At 37.0% G+C, this 21,049-nt stretch overlaps 1 protein-coding gene across 4 annotated transcripts in view; it reads left to right on the top strand.

The window, feature by feature from the left end:
- The window catches only part of NSD3 (nuclear receptor binding SET domain protein 3), a 108,585-nt gene extending 89,688 nt beyond the window's left edge, over nucleotides 1–18,897 (top strand). For 3 of the 4 annotated variants that reach the window (XM_081269512.1, XM_081269514.1, XM_081269511.1), the window contains 8 exons: nucleotides 2,583–2,785; nucleotides 3,616–3,728; nucleotides 4,330–4,599; nucleotides 9,710–9,826; nucleotides 11,521–11,662; nucleotides 12,898–13,004; nucleotides 13,818–14,019; nucleotides 14,436–18,897. In XM_081269512.1, the coding sequence (XP_081125638.1) occupies nucleotides 2,583–2,785; nucleotides 3,616–3,728; nucleotides 4,330–4,599; nucleotides 9,710–9,826; nucleotides 11,521–11,662; nucleotides 12,898–13,004; nucleotides 13,818–14,019; nucleotides 14,436–14,677 (1,396 nt within the window). In that variant the 3' untranslated portion in view covers nucleotides 14,678–18,897. The remainder of the gene's footprint in view (nucleotides 1–2,582; nucleotides 2,786–3,615; nucleotides 3,729–4,329; nucleotides 4,600–9,709; nucleotides 9,827–11,520; nucleotides 11,663–12,897; nucleotides 13,005–13,817; nucleotides 14,020–14,435) is intronic. The other variant, XM_081269513.1, reaches the window with a different exon arrangement.
- The last annotated feature ends 2,152 nt before the right edge of the window (nucleotides 18,898–21,049 follow it).

Here is a 21,049-nt window from a genome sequence, read left to right as displayed (position 1 = left end):
TTAATTAGATTTATATTGATTTCTGGCCTCTAATAAGATCAAGAATTTATATGCTGAATGAAATAGCTCTCTTTGTCCCTGAATCTGGCCCATTTTTTTCTGGCTAGAAGCCCTAACCTGTGTCTAGAGAGCTTTTTATAATTTAAAAAGAGATTTATTTCAATAAGGACCTTTAGTAGTTTTTTTATTTGTTTGTTTGTTGTGGCGCTGGGGATTGAACTCTGGGCCTTGTGCATGCAAGGCAAATTAAATGCTCTACCAACTGAGCTATATCCCCAGCCCAGAATCTTTAGTTCTTAAGTGAATGAAATAAGAAGTATATGTGATTGTCATTATTTTAATAAAACTTTTCCTTTAAGGCTTTAAGCAGCCTTCATTAAATACATATGCATACATTTTTTTTTAATTCTGCACTTTGAGGCATATATTTATTATTTTTCAAAGAAAATAGAAACTAGTCAGGTTAACACAAAAGAGTTGTGCTTTTCAATTAGAATCCTAAGCTACATATATTTCTATAGAATTTCGGCCATATTGTAATTTTGTTTTAGTAAGAGCTATATTGTTTTGTTTTAAATATGCTGCTTGTCTACTTATTTCAAATTTTCATTTTTACTTAGGATCAGGGACATTAAAGTCATAAAGGCCCCTCCCCTCTTTTTCCCCCCAAAAATATGACAAGAAACTTCTAAGACCTAAAAAATATTTTTAATAGTTTGAATATTTAAATAAGTTTATACCATATAACAAAAGATGTCATTAAGTTTTAAAAGGCAAACCAAGGGAAAATATTTTTTGGTCCATATTCTATAGGAAAAAATGAATGTCTCAACGGAAAAAGAGGCAAAGAAGAAAACCAACCAGTTTGCAGAAGAATAGCAAATAGAAAATAATCCCAGGAAAAATGCTCAGATTTACCAAAAATAAATACACAATAAAACTTTTTTTTTTCAATTAAAAGATTGACAAAGATTTAAAAGATTACTAATTCTGTGGCCATTGAAGGCATGGGGAAATAATTGCCTCTTGGAGGACAGTCTGGTATCATATATCAAAACAGTAACTGGGCCGAAGTTGTGGCATCTACATCTACAAATATATATACTTAAGAAAACTATAAATGTAGCATTTCCACCTCAAGGAATTTATTTAAAGAAAAAAATGAAAGCAGGCAAAACATTTATTTAATGACATGTTCACTGTAGTTATTTCTAATTGTAAAATTTTGAAATAACCAAAATGCTTAGTTATTAATAAGGGATTTGTCAAATAAAGTATATCCATATTGTAGGATAACATGAAGGCAATAAAGGATAATGCAGGTGTATATAAGAACATGGGAACATATCTGTGATATATAGTTGTTTAAAATGCATATTAAGTATATGCAGTTTGTTTCTGCATTTTATGCATTTTTTTTCCTTTCTCAGGGCAGGGTCTCCATATGTTGCCCAGGCTGTCCTCAGACTCCTGGGCTCAAGCAGTCGTCCTGTCTCGGCCTACCAAGTAGCTGGGACTAATTACTTGCCACCGTGCCTGGCCTTATTTATGTAATTTTTGAAAAGTGTAGCTCTGGATACATGTGTTTTTAATACTTAGAAAGAAGTAGCATCTAATGTTAACAGGTTCAGGGATAAGATTACAAAAGGAGACATTTTTACTTTTTTCTTATACATTTCTGCATCATTTTAATTAAAAAAAATTAATAATTGTATGTAATACTTGTACATATTTCTGATCTATAACATGTTTTGAAATGCTTTAGTTTTTGAAAGACGCACATGCTATTTTCATAATTATATGTGTGTGTGTATGTGTGTGTGTGTGTGTATATATATATATAGGCCCCATTTTCTGATCTTTAGCTTCACCCTTTAGTTCCTGGTTTGTCCAGTTGCTAAAAACTGTTCAATGCTCCTTGCAGATGGTTTCATTTAGCAATTACTGTAGTATTCAATGATCAGAATGTGAAAGTTATATTTTCACTCTGCTCCAATCCCATGTTTGTTGGATCAAAGATGAATTAGATTCTGAAATACCAATGGAGATAAAACCTATTGTATTTGATTAAGAACTGTTTGCCCTGGATGATTTGAGATTCAGAAAATGTTGATTTTCATGGGGGTAGCCATACTTTATCATGGAAGTACTTTATTCTAAAAATAATTCCCAGACTACTAGAAATAAATAATCTTTGATATCTTGAAAAGCATTAAGTATGTCAAGTGTAGGAGAAACATGACTTTTGTGGATCAAATTGGGATTGGAGTAGTATTGGACCATTCTGATTTTATTATTAAACTTTTTAATATTTTCATGAGCTATATTTTGTTAATGTCAAATATTGATTTTTTAAAGACAAACTAGACAAGGGTTTATAGCCAACTTTGTATAGTATATGTTCACTATTTAATTAATGTTTTCACATGATGCACAGTTCGGGTGGATTAAAAATAAAGATTTTTGTGGTCTTAAAATCTGAATGAAAATTGCAAAGTACAAAACCCTTTTTATTCTTGTCAACCTTGTAAAGAATAGTGTGATGTTTCATTTTCTTTGTCTAAAATTGCTTTTGTTTTCAGATGGTGGCCAGCAGAGATCTGCAATCCCAGATCTGTGCCACTGAACATCCAGGGCCTTAAACATGACTTGGGGGACTTTCCTGTGTTCTTCTTTGGTTCTCATGACTACTATTGGGTACACCAGGGCAGAGTGTTCCCTTATGTTGAAGGAGACAAAAGCTTTGCTGAGGGACAGACTAGTATTAACAAGACCTTCAAGAAAGGTGAGTTGTATGATGTTTACAGTGACTCAGAACCAGGACTCCAGTGTAGATTTCTCCACATCTCCTCACTTGCACACAGCACATCTAGTATTAGAGAATTTTCACTAGGCATAATGATCCTGCATCCACTAACTTCCAGTCATATTAGAACCAGGTCTGAAATGAATTTAAGAATAGTAGACTTTCCTGTATATGTGAAAAGAATTTCTTCAGCAATCGTTTGTTCGTGTGTGTGTGTGTGTGTGTGTGTGTGTGTGTGTGTGTATTTGTACTTGGACACAATATATTTATTTATTTTTATGTGATATTTAGGATTGAACTCAGTGCCTCACACATGTTAGGCGAGTGCTTTGCCACTGAGCCACAACCTCAGCCCCCAGCAATCTTTCTGTAAACAAAGATTATACTGCAAATAGTCTTCATAATGAAGGGAAACTCCTTTGCCACAAGAGTAGTAAAAGCTTCCTATGAAGAGCTTTACAACTGCTTTTACAAAAAGTTGCCAGGAAATTTGGCTTTCTGGGTAAGAGTGAAATGAATTTAAATCTAGTACAAAGTAAACACCTACTATTAGGGTCACTTGGAGGTCTCTATCATTGAGGTAGAGTGCCTCTGAGGCAGCAGCGGGCACACAGCTCTAATGTTTAGTGAGTTATATTCTATTTCATTATAACCCTATGCTGGTGGTGAATGGTAATTTCCAGAATGTGATTTTAGAAGGAAAATCTCAGGCCAAATGCAGAGCATTGGGAAGATAGTATAAAACTACTACCCTGACCATGTGTGTTTGTATTTCAGTAATTATGTAATTTGTTTGGTCTTATTGTCAGCACTGGAAGAAGCTGCAAAACGTTTCCAGGAATTGAAAGCACAAAGAGAAAGTAAAGAAGCACTAGAGATTGAAAAAAACTCAAGAAAACCTCCTCCTTACAAACACATCAAAGTGAGTCTTACCCATGAAAACACTGGTATTTGATAGAGAAGATGAAATCCATTATTCTCTCAGTAGTTAAAGGCCCTTTTTAACTTGTGAAAACTTTTGCTAATTATCAGCCTGTCTTCTGTAAAACCAACTTAGAGCTTTTGTTGAAGGCATCAGATGGGAGCCTTAGCTGTAGTGCTGTGAGGATTAGAACTTCGATAAGCCCTCTCAAATCTAGGAGGAACATAGTTCATGTGAAATCTCATTCTTCTTCTACCAGGTTATCCTGCAACCAAATGAGAATATAGGTGTTTAGCCTCTTTTTTCAAAGAGCCCACAGATAAGCATGCTTATCAACCAGTGGAAGGAGAAATACATAGGATAAACAAAAAATTCATTTTTCAGGTTTGGATATTTTTGTTGACCAAGGAGAGTTATTATTCTTAGCTTATTCACAGAGAAATTAAGGTAAAGAGCTTTGCTTAGACATCATCACAAGATATTAGCAGAGGCCTGTATAGCATGGGCTTTTGGCGGGGCAGTGCTGGGGGGATGTTTCTGTTCAAATTGCTAGTAGATTGCTTACCTTGGCCTCCCTCTCTTTTGTGATTTTGTTTTCTAGGCTAACAAAGTAATAGGAAAGGTACAGATACAGGTTGCTGACCTGTCAGAGATTCCCCGCTGTAACTGCAAGCCTGCTGATGAAAACCCTTGTGGCCTGGAATCAGAGTGTCTGAACAGAATGTTACAGTACGAGTGTCACCCACAGGTCTGCCCAGCTGGAGATCGTTGTCAGAACCAGTGCTTTACAAAGAGGCTATATCCAGATGCAGAGATCATCAAAACAGAGCGAAGAGGCTGGGGCCTCAGGACCAAAAGGAGCATTAAGAAGGTATGATGTGGGCTGGGGATGTGGCTCAAGCGGTAGCGCGCTCGCCTGGCATGCGTGCGGCCCGGGTTCGATCCTCAGCACCACATACCAACAAAGATGTTGTGTTCACCGAAAACTAAAAAATAAATATTAAAAATTCTCTCTCTCTCTCTCTCCTCTCTCACTCTCTCTTAAAAAAAAAGAAAAAAAAAAGAAGGTACGATGTGATAGAGGTAGTGGTTGGGGTGGAACAAACCTAAACTGTGTTGCTTAGGAATACTTCAGTAGTGTAAACAGATATATAATGTAAGGACCACTAAATGCTGCAAAGGAAAATAAAGCTATAAGAGGGAATGGCTGGGCTGGGGATGTGGCTCAAGCGGTAACATGCTCACCTGGCATGCGCGGGGCACTGGGTTCGATCATCAGCACCACATAAAAATTTAAAAATAAAAATAAAGATGTTGTGTCCACCGAAAACTGAAAAATAAATATTTTAAAAATTAAAAAAAAAAAGAGGGAATGGCTGCTAGATGCAGTGGCACATGCCTATAAATCCCAGCGACTTGGGAGGCTGAGGTGAGAGGATTTCAAGCCAGCCTCAGCAACTTATGAGGTCCTAAGCAACTTAGTGAGACTCTGACTCAAGATAAAAAATTTTTTAAAAGAGCTGGGGATATGGTTCAGGGTTCAATCCTCAGTACCCCCCCCCCCTAAAAAAAAAGGCGGGGGTGATGGCTAATGACAGGGATTACTATTTTCAATTGATTAGGAAGCCTGAGGAGCTGACATTTAACCTGAAGTTGTAAAGTAGAAAACCATGTAGATCTATCATAACAGCATTTCAGACCAAAGGAAAAGCAAGTTCAAAGGCCTTATCATAAGCCAGGTGTGGTGGTACATGCTTGTAATCCCAGTGACTCAGGAGGCTGAGACAGGAGGAGTTCAAGTAGTTCAAGGCAAACCTTGACAACTTAATGAGACCTTGTTTCAAAATACAAAATAAAAAGGGCTGAGCATGTAGCTCAGTGGTAAAGCATCCCTGGGTTCAGTCCCCAGTACTGAAGGGAAAAGGCAAACTAGTAAGCCTGGAGAAGAGTGACAAGGAGTGGAGTGGTAGTTAAAAGATGAGGTGAGATGGGTAGCCAGGGGTTAAATCTTATGGGGCCTTGTAGACGATGGGATGAGAAACTTACGGATTTTAGTAGGGAGTGCCTCCATCTGACTTGGTGCATTAGTTATTACAGCTATATAACAAATTACCACCAAGTTAGCAACTCATAGTTTATGAAGCTCAGGATTTTAGGCAATGCTTAGCCTGGGTCTCTACTTAGAATCTGACAGGGTTACATCAAGGTGCCCACCAGTCTCCCAGGGTTATGTTCTCAGCTTGTGTCTCAGCTAAGTAAGGATCCACCTCTCTGTTCATGTGGCTATTGGCAAAACTCTGTTCTTTGTAGCTGTAAATCTGAGAGCTTCAGATTGGTGTTTCTTGTTTGAGGGGATGGTTTCTTGCTGTTGGCCAGGAGTTGCTCTTGCCCACATTTCCTTTCCACCTGGGGTTCCCAACATAGTCACTTGCTTTCTTTACAGTGAATGGAGGGGAGACTCCCAACAAGATAGACACTAAGGTCTTAAGTAGTAAACTCACAGAACACATACACACCATCATTATTACCATATTGTATCAGTTAGAAGCAAATCACAGGTCATGCTCACTTTCAAGGGGAGAGGTTTGTGCAAGGGCATGAACACCAGAAGGCAGGGATTTGGTTTTGGATTGTTTGTTTTGAGGGGTTTATTTGTTTTGTTTGGTACTGGGCATTGAACCCAGGGGTACTTTACCACTGAGCTACATTCCCAGTCCTTTTTATTTTATTTTGAGACAGAGTCTCATTAAGTTGCTTAGGGCCTTGCTAAGTTGCTAAGGCTGGCCTTGAAATTGCAGTCCTTCTGTCTCAGCCTCCCAAGCTGCTGGGACTACAGACATGTGTCACTGCTCCTGGCTAGACTAGAGGGACCACTTTGAGAGTCAGTCTATCAAACCTGGGTTTGTTAAGTCCAGTTTTTGTCACTGTGACCAAAATATCTGACAAAAACAACTTAGAGGAAGGAAAGTTTATTTGGGGTTCATGGTTTCAGAGGTCTCAGTCCATAGATGGTCAGCTCCATTACACTGGGCCCAAAGTGAGACAGTTCATCATGGCAGAAGGGCCCAGTAGAAGAAAGCTGCTTAGCTCAATGTGGGGTCAGGAAGCAGAGAGAGGGAACAGGGAAGGGCCCATAGGAAAGATGCATTCTTCCAGGATATACCTCCTCCAAACATATCCCCTGACTAAAGTTATTACCCAATTACTCCATTTTAATTAGGATAGATTAATTAGTTTACAGCTCTCATAATCCAATATTTTCACCTCCCAACATTTCTGCATTAATAGGAGCTTTTGGGGAATACCTCATATTTGAACTATAAAATTCTAGTCAGTTTTATGTCACTGTGACCAAAATAGGTTTCAAAAGGAGAACTTTGGCCAGGCACAGTGGCACACACTTGAAATCCCAACTGCTTGGGAGGCTTAGACAGGAGGATTGCAAGTTTGAGACCAGGCTTGGCAACTTAGTGAGACCCTGTCTCAATTAAGAAGGATTGGGGATGTAGTTTAGTATTAAACCATGTTTGGTACCCAGTACCAAAAACAAAAAGGTCAAGTACATTTAAAATTGTTATATAATGAGCTGGGCCTGCCGATGCATGCCTATAATCCAAGTAGTTTGGGAGGCTGAAGAAGGAGGATTACAAGTTAAAAGCCAGTCTTTGCAACTTAGCAAGGCTCTAAGCAACTTAGAGCCTGTCTCAAAATACAAAATTAAAAGGGCTAGGGACTCAGTGGTTAAGCACCTCTCAGTTTAATCCCTGGTACCAAAATAAAATAAAATAAAAAATAAGGACTGAAGATATAGCTCAGTTGTAAGGTGTCCTTAGGTTCAATTCCCAGTACTAAAAAAATACGTATGGGGAGTTATGTAATAAAAGTTATATTATTTTAATGCTATGCATATCACACATACAAATGTTTTCTATGATTCTGGAGAAGTTTATAGGGCTGTCTTGAAATCCATCAAGTTTAATGTTGTTACAACTTTTTAATAGTAGTTGCATTTATTCTAAAATAACTTATTAAGTTAATAATATAATCAAGGGAAAAGAAAATACAATCTGGACTGATCTTCCCTTTAGCATTTGAAGGATTACTAATGTAAGACAATTGGCCTTTTACAAAATAGCTATAAATATTCATTCTTAGAAAAGCATAATCATAATGATGTTAAAGCAACATGGAAATGATTTTTGTTACATTCACAATAAAAAAACAAATATAAGGGGCTGCGGTTGGGGCTCAGCAGTAGCACACTTGCCTGGCATGTGTGAGGCACTAGGTTCAATTCTCAGCACCCCATATAAATAAATAAAATAAAGGTTTATCGACAACTAAAAAATAAAAAACAAATATGAAATTGAATGTACACAGTCCTTCCCCTTTTCATACATAACAGACTACTGAAAATGTGTGCCAGAATGAAACAAAAAACTTCCTGTTAAATAGTGGTTTCTTTTCTGGAAAAATTTTTAGGGATGCTAAGAATTGAACCCAGGGTCTTACACATGCTAATAAGTATAAGCAACTACTGAGCTTCATTTCCAGCCTATTTTTCATACTTACAGAAAAAATATTAGATCGCGAATTACAGCCTATCATTTTTTGCTGCAGTGTTTTGTTTTGTAGTTCTGGGATTGATCCTAGGGGTACTCTACCACTGAGCTATATTCCAGCAGCCCCTTGCCCCCACCCCCAGGATGGCTTTAAACCTGTGATTTTCCTGCCTCAGCCTCCCAAGTAACTGGGATTACAGGCATGCACCACTGCTCCCAGCCTTTCCTACAATTTTTTTTTAATATTTATTTTTTAGGTGTAGATGAACACAACACAATGCCTTTATTTTTATGTGTTGCTGAGGATCGAACCCGGGTCTCGCCCATCCTAGCCAGGTGACTAAGTGCTGAGGCAAGAGAATCACAAGTTTGAGGCCAGCCTTGTCAACTTAACTTAGTGTGACCCTGTCTCAAAAAATAAAAAGGTCTGGGGATGTGGCTCATTGGTAAAGCACCCCTGGGTACAGTCCAAATAAACAGATAAACAAACAAACACACTTACCGTGTGGTACAGAAAATCACACTCCTGACCATTTGTCCCAGAAAAATGAAAATCTTTATCTACATGAAAACTTTTCCAGAATATTCATAGCAGCCTTATTTGTAATAGCCAAAATTTGGAAACAATTCAAATGTTCTTCAGTGAGTGAATGGTTAGACTGACTAGTATATCCATTCTGAGGAACACTAGTCAGCAATTAAAAAACAAGCTTATTTTTTGGGGTGCTAGGGATTGGACCCAGGGCATTGTGCATGCCAAGCAAGTACTCTACCAGCTGAGCTATATCCCCAGCCCAACAAACTGTTAATACATATAACTTGGCTGTATCTCAAGGGAATTAGCCTGAGGTTTGTGTACCAATGTCAGTTTTCTGGCTTTATACTGCGCTATGGATCTGCAAGATGGAGGAAGCTGAGTGAAGAATAGGTACAAATATCTCTGTACTATTTTTTCTAACTTCCTATGAGTATCTAAAATTACTTCAAAATAAAAGCGTTTAAAAAACAAAGACAGAGCTTATTTGTTTCAGATTCAGATCTTTCCCGGTTCTTACTCCCAACCCCTCACAGTTACAAACCTGGAGTGATAATTACAAACCAGTCTGTGGTAATTATATAGCTTCAAAGTCTGGGGTTAATTTTTTCCCCAGATCCTAGCAACATGTCATGTGGTATCACTTGACTATAGAAATAGTATTCTTAGCAAGAAAAGACAGGTAGATTGGCATTTTATGAGGCACTTGTACAAGAAAAAATAGTGCCCCTGTTGTAATTTATAAATAAATTACCATTTATTTCCAGGGTTTCATTTATTTCAGGATTCTTTTTAGTTAATTATGATAGAGTATAGCTGTGTTAAGCAATATTTTATAATATGATATGCTGATTTTAGTTATATATTTACATGCTTCTCTGCAGGGCGAATTTGTAAATGAATATGTTGGTGAATTAATTGATGAAGAAGAATGCAGACTGCGAATCAAGCGAGCCCACGAGAACAGTGTAACTAATTTTTATATGTTAACTGTTACAAAGGTAAAATTGCTTTTTTTTTTTTGGGTAAGAAAAAGGGATTTTCTGTTCTTGTTTCATGGTTTCAGGTTGAATTCAGTTTCTTTTGATTTTTCCCAAGCAAATTATAATGACTTATAATAGCCAGCAAACTATAATGTGCTGATTATTCTAGAATACGAAATGAATCATTATTGAAGCCTTGCACATGTCATATAAGAAAACACTAAGAATGAAAAGATAACCAGAAATAGGTTTACATATCTGGATCTGCATTTTAGTTCCTGGATATTCTGAAAGACCTGGGCCTCAGTTCCTTTTTAAAAATATTTTTCCTTAGTTGTACATGGACACAATGGCTTTATTTATTTATTTTTTATGTGGTACTGAGGATTGAACCTCGTACCTCACACGTGCTAAGAGAGTGCTCTACCACTGAGCTACAACCCCAGCCCCTCAGATTCTTTATCACTGAAGGGAAGAATTAGCTCTGTGATTCTAAATTATAAATCACCATTAAATTTCTCATTTAACAAAAAGTCTGAACTTCTATATTTATATTTTTAATGATTAGGAAAATGAGTGTTGTCATAAGAAAAATGGTAGTAAAACTGCCAGTTTAATAACACATATAATTGTAACACCTACATATTACATATAATACAATCTTTTCAATAGTCCTCTGATTTACAGAGGACAAGAAACTGAGGTCCAGAAATGGTGAGTAATTGTTGAATGAATATCTTGTTATCATTTAAGAGCCAAGACTAGTACCTATGTTTTCTGTGTTCTAGGATATCTCTAAAATTAAAAATCAGACTATGATTAGGGCTTGGGATACAGCTCAGTGTTAGAGCATACCGAATATGTGTGAGGCCCTGAGTTTGATCCCTAGCACTACTAAAAATATATACCCACTATAAATTAAAAGATACAGCATTTAAAAAGTATTTTTCCTGATATATAATTGTTTGAAAGTTTCATAACTTTCAAAAAATTTCTCATGAACAGAAGTTAAAATGCCAATTTTGACGATGCTGGAGTCTGGCTCCATGAATCCTACCTATCCTTACCACCGAGGTCCCTTCAGCCAGCTTGACAAAATGTGGGAATGTTGTTCCTGATTCTCAGTTCAGTTTCAGGGGCCTAAGTGTTCATCTTTTTACTATATTTTTGAACTTCAGTATAAGTGAAAATAAAATAGGTACTACTGGAAAGTCTGACCCACACAGTAGTCTGTTCATCAAACAAATCTCCAGATTTTCATCTGGGGAGATTTCTCATTTTTCCTTCTTACATTTTTATACTAAATGCATCGACATCACACTAGTTTTGCTTCCTGCTTTGAGCAAGAAAGAGGGCTGACAGCAAAATACTAGAGTAGTTATCTGAACTTGAAGTTTCCTAATTAGAAAATACCTACCTGTATGGTTTGCTAATCTAAGTAGCATTATTTGGTGGTCTGCTTGTTTCTAGAAGTAAACTTAAAAAGAAACTGAATTACGGTTTTTCTTAATTACTATGACTTGAAAGTCATCATATAAATTAGAGAACTTAGTAAACTGCACAGAGAGTGTCACATTTTGAGACTTATCAGTTGTTAAACACCAGCAGATAGCAAAATGCTGTTGCCTTGTGACCCCTGACTAAGTTGGATGTTTCTAAAATAGACTTATATTTAGCTTTATGTCAAAGATACCTTTCTTTTCTTCCTGAAGGATCGTATAATTGATGCTGGCCCAAAAGGAAATTATTCTCGTTTTATGAACCACAGTTGTAATCCAAACTGTGAAACACAGAAGTGGACAGTGAATGGAGATGTTCGAGTTGGACTTTTTGCCCTTTGTGATATTCCTGCAGGTAAAAAAGTAACCTGATCTCCTCTTCTTTAGGTTTGATGCCCAAATATTCATTCAGAAAAGTTCACATTATATTTGAAATTGTTACCTGTCAATGAAAGGTAAAAGTTTATATCCTGTCTGGGAGCAGTGGCGCATACCTGTAATCCCAGGGGCTCAGGAGCCTGAGGCAGGAAGATCACGAGTTCAAAGCCAGCCTCAGCAATTTAGCGAGGCCATAAGCAACTCAGTGAGACCCTACCTCTAAGTAAAATATTTAAAAAAAGGCTGGGGATATGGCCCTCAGTGGTTAAGTGTCCCTGGGTTCAATCCCCACTACCAAAAAAGAAATTATATCCTGAAAAGAGAATTTAATCGCAAGAGCCTTTATATAAGAGAGGATGTGGCTAGTGCATTACTTCTCTAAATGATTGCTGTCTGTATAATATAACCAGATGCTTAGCTGTTGTTTTCTTTTTAAAATGTATTAGAAGTAATAAGTTTATGTTAAAACCAGTTGGTTTTGTTTTTGTTTATTGTTTTTTACTCTGAAAGATCATTTTGTTTCAAATTAGACATTAAAAGCCTTAAAAGCCAGAGCTGTTGCTTTCATTTTTCCTTGTCTATATAGAGCTTAAAAGCAAAACTAAGATTCTTTTTTGTGAAATTAAAAAAAAAAAAAAGGTGAGAAGAGAAATTCTGTAGCTAAGATAGATTTAAACTCTCTAGAACTATGTAGATTGGTCAAGCCCAGTTAGCAAGAAGCTTAGGAGGCTCTAGTTTGAATCCCTGGATGTTTGGTGTATATAGTAAACCTCTGTTTTGAATTTTTTTCTATTTATAACATAAAGCATTATGTATGAGAACTAGCATCATCACAATTCCAAGATCACTTTGTTCATTTAGAAACGGGAGTGACTAGCTTTTAGAAAAGAAGGCTAAATTAGATGCTCTTTTCTTGATCACAGTTTGCAGATTCCTAGTCCCTATTACATCATTCTAACCACTTTTATAAAAAAGAATATAACTTCTTTTTAGGATATTTAGTGTTGTCATAATTGTTGATGGAGATGTTTTACTGTCTTTCCCCCCCTTTTTTTTTCTTTTCATCCATCACTGTTTTCAGTGAGGGTGGATTATGGGAAGGGAAAAAAGTCTTCATGTCAGAATTATGCATCTTCCAGTATGAAAGTATATCTGACAGCTTTTCTCTTCCTCATGATTTGAGTATGCATAATTATTTTTCTTATATTTTAGGGATGGAGTTAACGTTTAATTATAACTTGGATTGTCTGGGCAATGGCAGAACGGAGTGCCACTGTGGGGCAGATAACTGCAGTGGCTTTCTAGGAGTGCGACCAAAGGTCAGTTGTGCAGGGGAGCACCCCTAACCAAAAGAAAATAGAAGTGGGGCTGCAGAAGTTTGCTTATAACCATTTCAGGAAAAAGCTGTCAAATGGACACCTGTTCTACTTTGTGGGTCATCAGGAATGTTTATCAATAGTTTAGACACTTTGATTTTCTAGTGAATCCTATTTTAGTAAGATCTTTTAGTTCTGAATTGTATTCGTATTTCTGATTGTTTGAAATTGGCAATCCTCTTGAAACTTTTTTATTAATTTAACTATATACTAAGACTGCTGAATAGTGAATGTTGTAGTATGTGAACTATAGAACTTAATGGGAAAATTCACATAGCCTGCTATTGTGGTGCACTCCTGTAATCCCTGCTACTCAGGAAGCTGAGGCAGGAGGATCACAAGTTCAAGGCCAGTCTGAGCAACTTCACAAGACCCTGTCGCAAAATAAAATTTAAAAAAGGAATAGAGCTATAGTTCAATGTTAGAGTGCCCCTGGGTTCAATCCCCAGTAACACACACACACACACACACACACACACACAAGAAAAGAGAAAGAATTCACAAGTTGTCTAAGTATTAGTTAATAAAAGTTGTTTGGATTTATCACCACCTTTACAATTAAACAAAACAGCCTTTTCAAAAGTCAGTGAAAACAAAGCCTTATTTTTATTGTTGTATTTTTATAGGAAAAGTCCTCCTGGTGTTTTTAGGAATTGTACAGAAGATGAATTTAAATTAATAAAGGGTTTTCCTTTCTATATAATGCTTCCTACACTATCTGTGATCACTGAAACTGTGGTCCTTCTTTCCTACTAGGCATGTGCAGCAACAATTGAAGAGAAGGCGAAAAGTGCCAAGTTAAAGCAGAAGAGACGAAAAATCAAAACAGAACCAAAGCAGATGCAAGAAGATTACTGTTTTCAATGTGGAGATGGTGGAGAGTTGGTCATGTGTGACAAAAAAGACTGTCCCAAAGCATACCACCTCCTATGCCTTAACCTGACTCAGCCACCATATGGTAAGCTAGACCTGCAAGGCCCTTTCTCTGCTTGGGTCTTTGGCAACTGTGTGTTTATCAGAGTACATTCTACTCTCCTTAGTAGAACCATGAAGTAAGTGACATTGAATAGAACAAACAACAATAGCAAATAAAATTATGCAGGTAAACTGGGATACCCTGTGTGGCAGCAAAGATCAGTTTCTTTTGAGTATTACCATAGGTGGGTTATTGGACCTATGGCGTTGGGTTTGGGCCACTAGCTCACATCCATACAAAACAACACTACTAGGTGTATGTTTGGCTGGAATTTGGAGTTGTATTCAATCGAATTCAATCACCACTCAGAGTGGAGGGTGGGGTCTTGGGTTTTCCTGGGTAATCAAGACAGGCACTAACCCGGGTGCTCTCCTCCTTCCTCCCACACCCTGTGTTAGGAAAGTGGGAGTGCCCATGGCATCAGTGCAATGAGTGCAGCAGTGCAGCCGTTTCCTTCTGTGAGTTCTGTCCACACTCATTTTGTAAAGATCATGAAAAGGGAGCTCTGGTTCCCTCTGCATTGGAAGGCCGACTCTGCTGCTCTGAACATGACCCCTTATCTCCTGTGTCACCAGAATACTGGAGCAAGATCAAATGTAAATGGGAATCACAAGATCATGGAGAAGAAGTAAAAGAATAAATAAATGGGTGATGATCCCCCCCTTTCTGTTTAAATGCAAAGAAAAAAGCAAGTAGATAATACATTCAAAAAGAAGAGACTGCTGCAGCGCATATAGCCTTTGCCATCAGAACTGCCTTATTAAAGCAAAAATGGAAAACCAGAGTACACAGGCAGAAGCAGTTGGTGGTGTCTGGGTTTTGCTTTGTTTTTCTTGGTGTGGGGATTCTTCTCTGGAGGGTTAAATTCCCTTGTTTTTTCCTTGCTTTTTATTGTGCTTCAATGCCTTTGCAGCTAGGAAAAGAGATGTCTTTGCTTTTATTAAAGTAAGAACAAAGAGAAAGGAAAATTTTGTTAATAAGATCAATTTAAAGTTTAAGATATGTTTCTTGGTTGTATAGAGCAAAAATAGCCATCATTCCTTTATTTATTTTCATTTTTAGGAACTTCAAGATGTGTAGTTCAAATAGTGTGTGTGTGTGTGTGTGTGTGTGTGTGTGTGTGTGTGTGTGTGAAGTAGGAATCAGAGGAAGTCCTCCAGAAATGATCACCTTTATATACCTCTTTACTGAGCAGTAAGTAGGCTACCTTCTCTTTCCCTTCAGAATGTTTTTCATAGTCTTAGAGAAGGGCTGTCTGGAAGTATTAAATCTGGCCTCTTGAAAACAAATGCCCTGGTGAATTTTCTCTCTTTGGTCTTAAACCAGGGGGGCTTTGTGATATGATAACTCTACCTAGAAAGGTATATAATGTGTATTTTGTTTGATTGTTCATTCATTTGTTTATTTAGGAGGAAGAAAAGGAGTGGGTGTGCTCACTGACTTTAAAATGTTATCCATTGACAACATTTTGGTGGAGTGCATATGTGGATATGAATGCATAGGTGGAATGGCCACTCCTGTTATTTTGACACACTGATAAAGGCAGCTAAAGGGAGATGAAAGGCACAGAACAAATGCTGGACCATAGGAGCCCCATCTAATGTCTAGTCTAATGTTTGACTTGGAATTATGGATATTTTATATTTTCTGTTTTCCCCTCCTAATCAAATATTTCGTTGTCAGCACCATTCAGTCATGTTTCCTGGTAATGCCATATAAGTGAGTCTAAATTGTATTTTGAATAGATCTTTTTGGTTGTGTTCCTAATTTGGGGGATAGGAAGTAAGGGCATCCCCAAGTTATATGTAAACAAACTCTAATTAGTATTATCCAATACTTAATTGCGCTTGGATGGGCATGGTGGCACACACCTGTAATCCCAGCAGCTTGGGAGACTGAGGCAGGAGGATTGCAGGCTCAAAGCCAGTCTCACCAATTTAGCAAATTTGCAAGAAACCTAGTGAGACTCTATCTCAAAATAAAAAATAAAAAGGGCTGGGGATATGACTCAGTGGTTGAGTCCCCCCCTCCCCACCAGATTCAATTCCTGGTACCAAAAAAAGATTGCCCTCATTGAGTAAGGGGAAAAACTTCTATTTTTACAGGGTATGTAAAAGCCACACAAACACATTTCATCTTAGGAAATTCTTGGAGAAAGTTCCCAAGAAAGCCAGTGTTAGCAATATTGTTTGACTCTAATACTTGAGTCTTATTGACAAAAGTATACCAAGTTGTCTGCCCACAAGTCACTTGCATTTAATTTTTTAGTAATGAATACACACACACACACACACACACACACACACACACACACACACAGTATCCAGTATTCCTTGGATAAAATAATTATTGTTAGACATTATTGTAACGCTTTACTAAATAGAAGTCTATGGTTAGCCTGAATGATTGTTAACTTTCTCCATGAATTTTGACTGTTTGCAGTTGCTGGTACCCGGTAGAATTTTTTTGCCTTCAAGAGGTATCTAATTAACCTTATGAAAATAGGGCAAGTAGATGCTCTACTGCATTCCTTCAGTTGTGTTAAGTGTGTTCTAGTTCCTTATCGATTTAGAGCTCTTTTCTGAAAAGAAAAGCTATTTTGTGCCTCCCTCCCTCCCTCTCTCTCTCTCTCTCTGTATATAAATGTGCAATTATACTGGATTCTATCGTTTAAAAAAAAAAACATAATCACACACAAAAAAAAAAAGCAACAACACTACAAATCCTTTTTAAGCTCCTAAACTGCCATTTGCGTGATAGAAGCAATTCATTCTGAGGTGACATATTGGGAATCCAATAATTCTGTTGATTAGATATGATCCCAAAAGAAAGAGGTACGTGTTATCAAATCTAATTGCTACAAGTAACATGAAATGTAGCTCATGAGAACACTAAACTTTGCTCTTGAGCAATTAGATAGTTCTTTGAAAAAAATAAGAAAATTTAGGTTTTAACATACTAAAATTTATTTTATATAGATATAAATGTATGTTTTTTTAAACTTACTAACATAAGGATTTCTTTTAATATTCCAAATGTAACTCTTGTTGAAACAATATCCAACATAAAATTGTATCTTCTTGTTTTGTTTTGGACTTAGTGCTATTTAATATCTGATGACTTTTATATGGTAAGCCAGGGTACATCCTATAATACTGCAAATACCTTAGATTTAACTATTTTTATGCAGCATCTTCATTGTGTCACATTTTGTTTTTATATCTATAATAGAGCTCTGCAGAGACTTTAACTTTTTTTATGACTAATAGGATTGTTCTATCATTTCAGAAATCAAGGTAGAAAACAAAATAGCTAACTGTAGCTCTAACATCTTTTATGATCTAAAAAGTGGTGTTAGTCATGCCAGTGCCAAGGACCTCTCCTTGCATCTCCATGGTGTTAATGTTGACCTATTTATCTATTTTAAAGTCACATCTTATGGAAGCAGAAAGAAAATTGTGTTTTATGTGTGCATAAGTATACATGTACTGTGCTTGCCTGGGCTATGCCAATGAAATATTCCAAAAGACATATGGCTTACTTACAGTCTGAAGTTAGTAGCTATTAACTTTTAAATCTTTATGTGGTCAGAGAATAAGTGGATGGTTTTTATTCTTGTCCAAAAATGAAATAACTTACATTATGGGATAATAGTGGTGATTTTTTTTTTTAACCTCATGTTAATTCTTTGGAGGAAGAAGTGAACATAACACTTTTGATCATCAGCATAAAGCTTCAGGAGTTAGATCAGTAAGAGCTAAAGATGAAATTGTGGGAAACCTTCACACGCACTGCAGTGGAGGCAGGGACTGGACCACAATGACTATGAGGAATCAGAAGAGCTGTGTGAGGCTGGCAGAGAAGGAGGGGGAAGATGGCCCTTCATTCCTGGCATGCTGAAGCAGCTGGAACCAGTGATTCACTTCTTTATTGTCAAATCAGTACTGGAGATCAGAGTGAAGTGGGGTTTATTTTCATTTTTGTTTTAATAAGTTTCTGCCTTTTAATTCTCAAAAAATGATCTGGTTTAAGCTAAAGAATAAATAGGCTTGAGTTTTAGGATCATGGAAGCTTAGAGATTTCTGTGTGTTCAAGTCAGGAACATATCTGAAAACTAAAAAGATAATTGGAGGTGGGTGGGGGATTGCTTTCACACAGAATTTGGCAACATGCCTGTAAATAATGTGGAACTGAAATATTGAGTAGCTAATGGTGTAAAGTACTCTTAGGTGGGACAGACTGTTGGGCAACTTTCCCGATTCATGAAACAGTTTCTTTTTTTGAGTAGTTTCTTGCATGATATGTTCCTAACAAGGTCAAACCAGACCTGCAGTTTGGAATCAGAGATGCCATCTATTCAGAATGTAATTTCTGGACTGTCCAGACCTGTTGCGTGTCTTTCATTTTATTTTTAAATACAAAGGTCATCTTTTAGCATTCACCATAAAGTCAAGGTGCTACCTGCCACAGTCACATCCAAACAGGATAAGAAAACAAATTTCTTTGGAGTCCCTACTACTTGAAAAGCTTCTTTGTGATGTACTTTTACATGAGGTACAATGGCATTGGAAAGTTGCTTTATTGCTGGGCAGTACAGAGTAAACTTGAATTACTTTTTACAAGGCTGATATAACTAGCCACCTTTCTCCCACTTGTCCAAGTTGCTGCAGTGATCAAATGGAACAATTTCCTTCAGCCTAGGGCCATCTAAACTTGGTCTCTAGTTATTTGAAAACAAACAAAAAGTTTGTTTTTTTGTTCCATTTTCAGATGGATTAAGCAACAGATATAAGTAGACAGCTTTGCAAGGAATTAACAAATATTGAAAAGTTGGGAATTTGTATATACTGAAATCTTACCAACTTTTGTCTGGGGTGGGGTACTGGGGAAAAAAGAGGTTATGTTAGGGTAAGGGAGGGGAATGATAATGTTTACCACAGGTACGATGTAGTCACTTTAACATTGAGACCTCTACTTCATTGAATTCAGGTTTTTTAAGTACTTGAAACTCTTAAGATTCTCCTTATTTTAATTTTATTTTTTTAAATTTATGGAGTAGAAAACTTTTCGTTTTGTATACTGTTTTGGAAACAAATAGCCTAGTCTCTTTCCTCTTTATCTTGGATTATAGACAAAATTCTGCAAATAGGAATGTGTCCACAGGAGATAGCTCAGATTTATTGTGTACCTTTAAGGAAGAGACTTCTTCCTGCATGAGATACTAGTCACATTTTTTACAAATATTTCCTATGTATGTTCTTTTTCTTAACCCTATCCCCAGACACTTATTTTCTTTTACTATATGCCTATGAGGGCAGGAGGGATGCACTTATGTTACATTCCTAAAATGCTGTGTGTAACCCTTGTATTTCAAAAACCATTTCTGTTTTTTTGTGGGGTTTTTGTCAGTCCATAGCAATTATACTGGACTCCAAAAGTCATTAACATGTAAGCATAAAGGGAAAACAGAATAGCTGCCAAAGTCATTATTCAGTACTTAGTTTTCCTAAGTGACATGACTGCATCTGCCACTGAATGAGAAAGCACCCTTAGCTTCCACTGCTCCCCTTCCCTACTGGCCAAAAGACTCTTGATGTGTGCAAATGGCTCTCAAGTACCCATCAGATTGCCTATATAAGGTATTTACAAGGTATTCTTGTCAGTTTAGAAGTGTACTGGATAAAATTTTTGACTTTGTTGTCATTGACATTATCCCGTTTGTTCTGTCTACATATCCTGTGTTAAGGACCACGTTGCCACTAAATAACCAAGATGCTAAATGATTACAACTGGCTAAATAGATCATTTTTATATACAAGGATGTGTGCATATTTGGAATTGATATGAGAAATTCATTTGTACCCATTTGAGTGATATTGCACAACAGATATCTACAGATTCCGTTTTCGTTTTCTCATGTTCTTTATGATAATGACCTTTGTAGATTATTTCTGTACTTTGTTTATCTGTAATAAACTTTGTAGATCCTGTGAAATGTTATTTTACCTAATCACTTGAGACTTGTCTTTAATAACAAAATATCAATATTCACTAAAAGTCAATCTCTTCTGAGTTTCTGAGACTCTGCTGGAAGCTCTTGACACTAGGGATTACTGTTAACTTTCCCTGGGGGTGTTCCACTAGGGCATTACTGTATAATGACTTGATGTTACCACATAGACTTCAAGATATATAATATTTTGAGGATTTTGTTGATTGGCCTGTTTAATTGCAAAGTGTGAAATGTGCAAAGCTTGGTTAACCTGTATATAGTTCATTGTTGACTAGTGTACTTAGAATTGCCTGTAATATTTAAGCTTCTTACTCATGTGTATGCTGGTAGGAACACATAATTTTTGTACATTATATTTACTGAAATGTTGCCTTTTTTATTTTACAAAATACTTTGGAATTCAAATGTGTTTTCTTCTTCTGTGAGGATTCATTTAGGAAGGTTTTTAATGACATTCCACTGATTTCAGATTTTGCTTGAGATTGACTTCAATAAATTGTCCTGTATGTTCCAAATTAAATATGTGGGCTTGTTCTTTGCCTGTAATTTTTTGCTACAACTCATTGGACAGGAGGCCAGCGTTGTGTGATTTTGTGTGTTGGGGGAGGGACGGCTTAAAAACACAAAACATCCAACCTCATCCAGCTTTTCTTCCTTCAAAATGCTGCAGTACTGCTAAGAAACTGGATCTTAAAAGGTGAGTTTTGTTTTTCATAGAGGAAATATCCTTAGAGAACGTTGCTTCTTGTTTTGGTGTGGTAAAAGACCATCTACGTACCACCTGGTTGGTGAAAGTCCCGAAGGGAGATGCTGATCAATCTTCATCCCACTGGTATGAGACCCAAAGGTGACCTGCAGCTTGGCTGGGCACTAGTGAAACCAGCTCCCTGCTGAGCTGGCTTTCCTTGCTGTGCTAGGTGACTGCCCTGAAAGGGGCCCCTCCTGCTTCCTAGAAGCCACCATATGATAGCAGATCTGGCTGGGGAAAGGAGGCTGACG

This window comes from Spermophilus citellus (genome assembly GCF_964194105.1).
Source record: "Spermophilus citellus genome assembly, chromosome: 16".
Lineage (NCBI taxonomy): Eukaryota > Metazoa > Chordata > Mammalia > Rodentia > Sciuridae > Spermophilus > Spermophilus citellus.
This window is presented reverse-complemented; position numbering and strand designations above follow the sequence as displayed.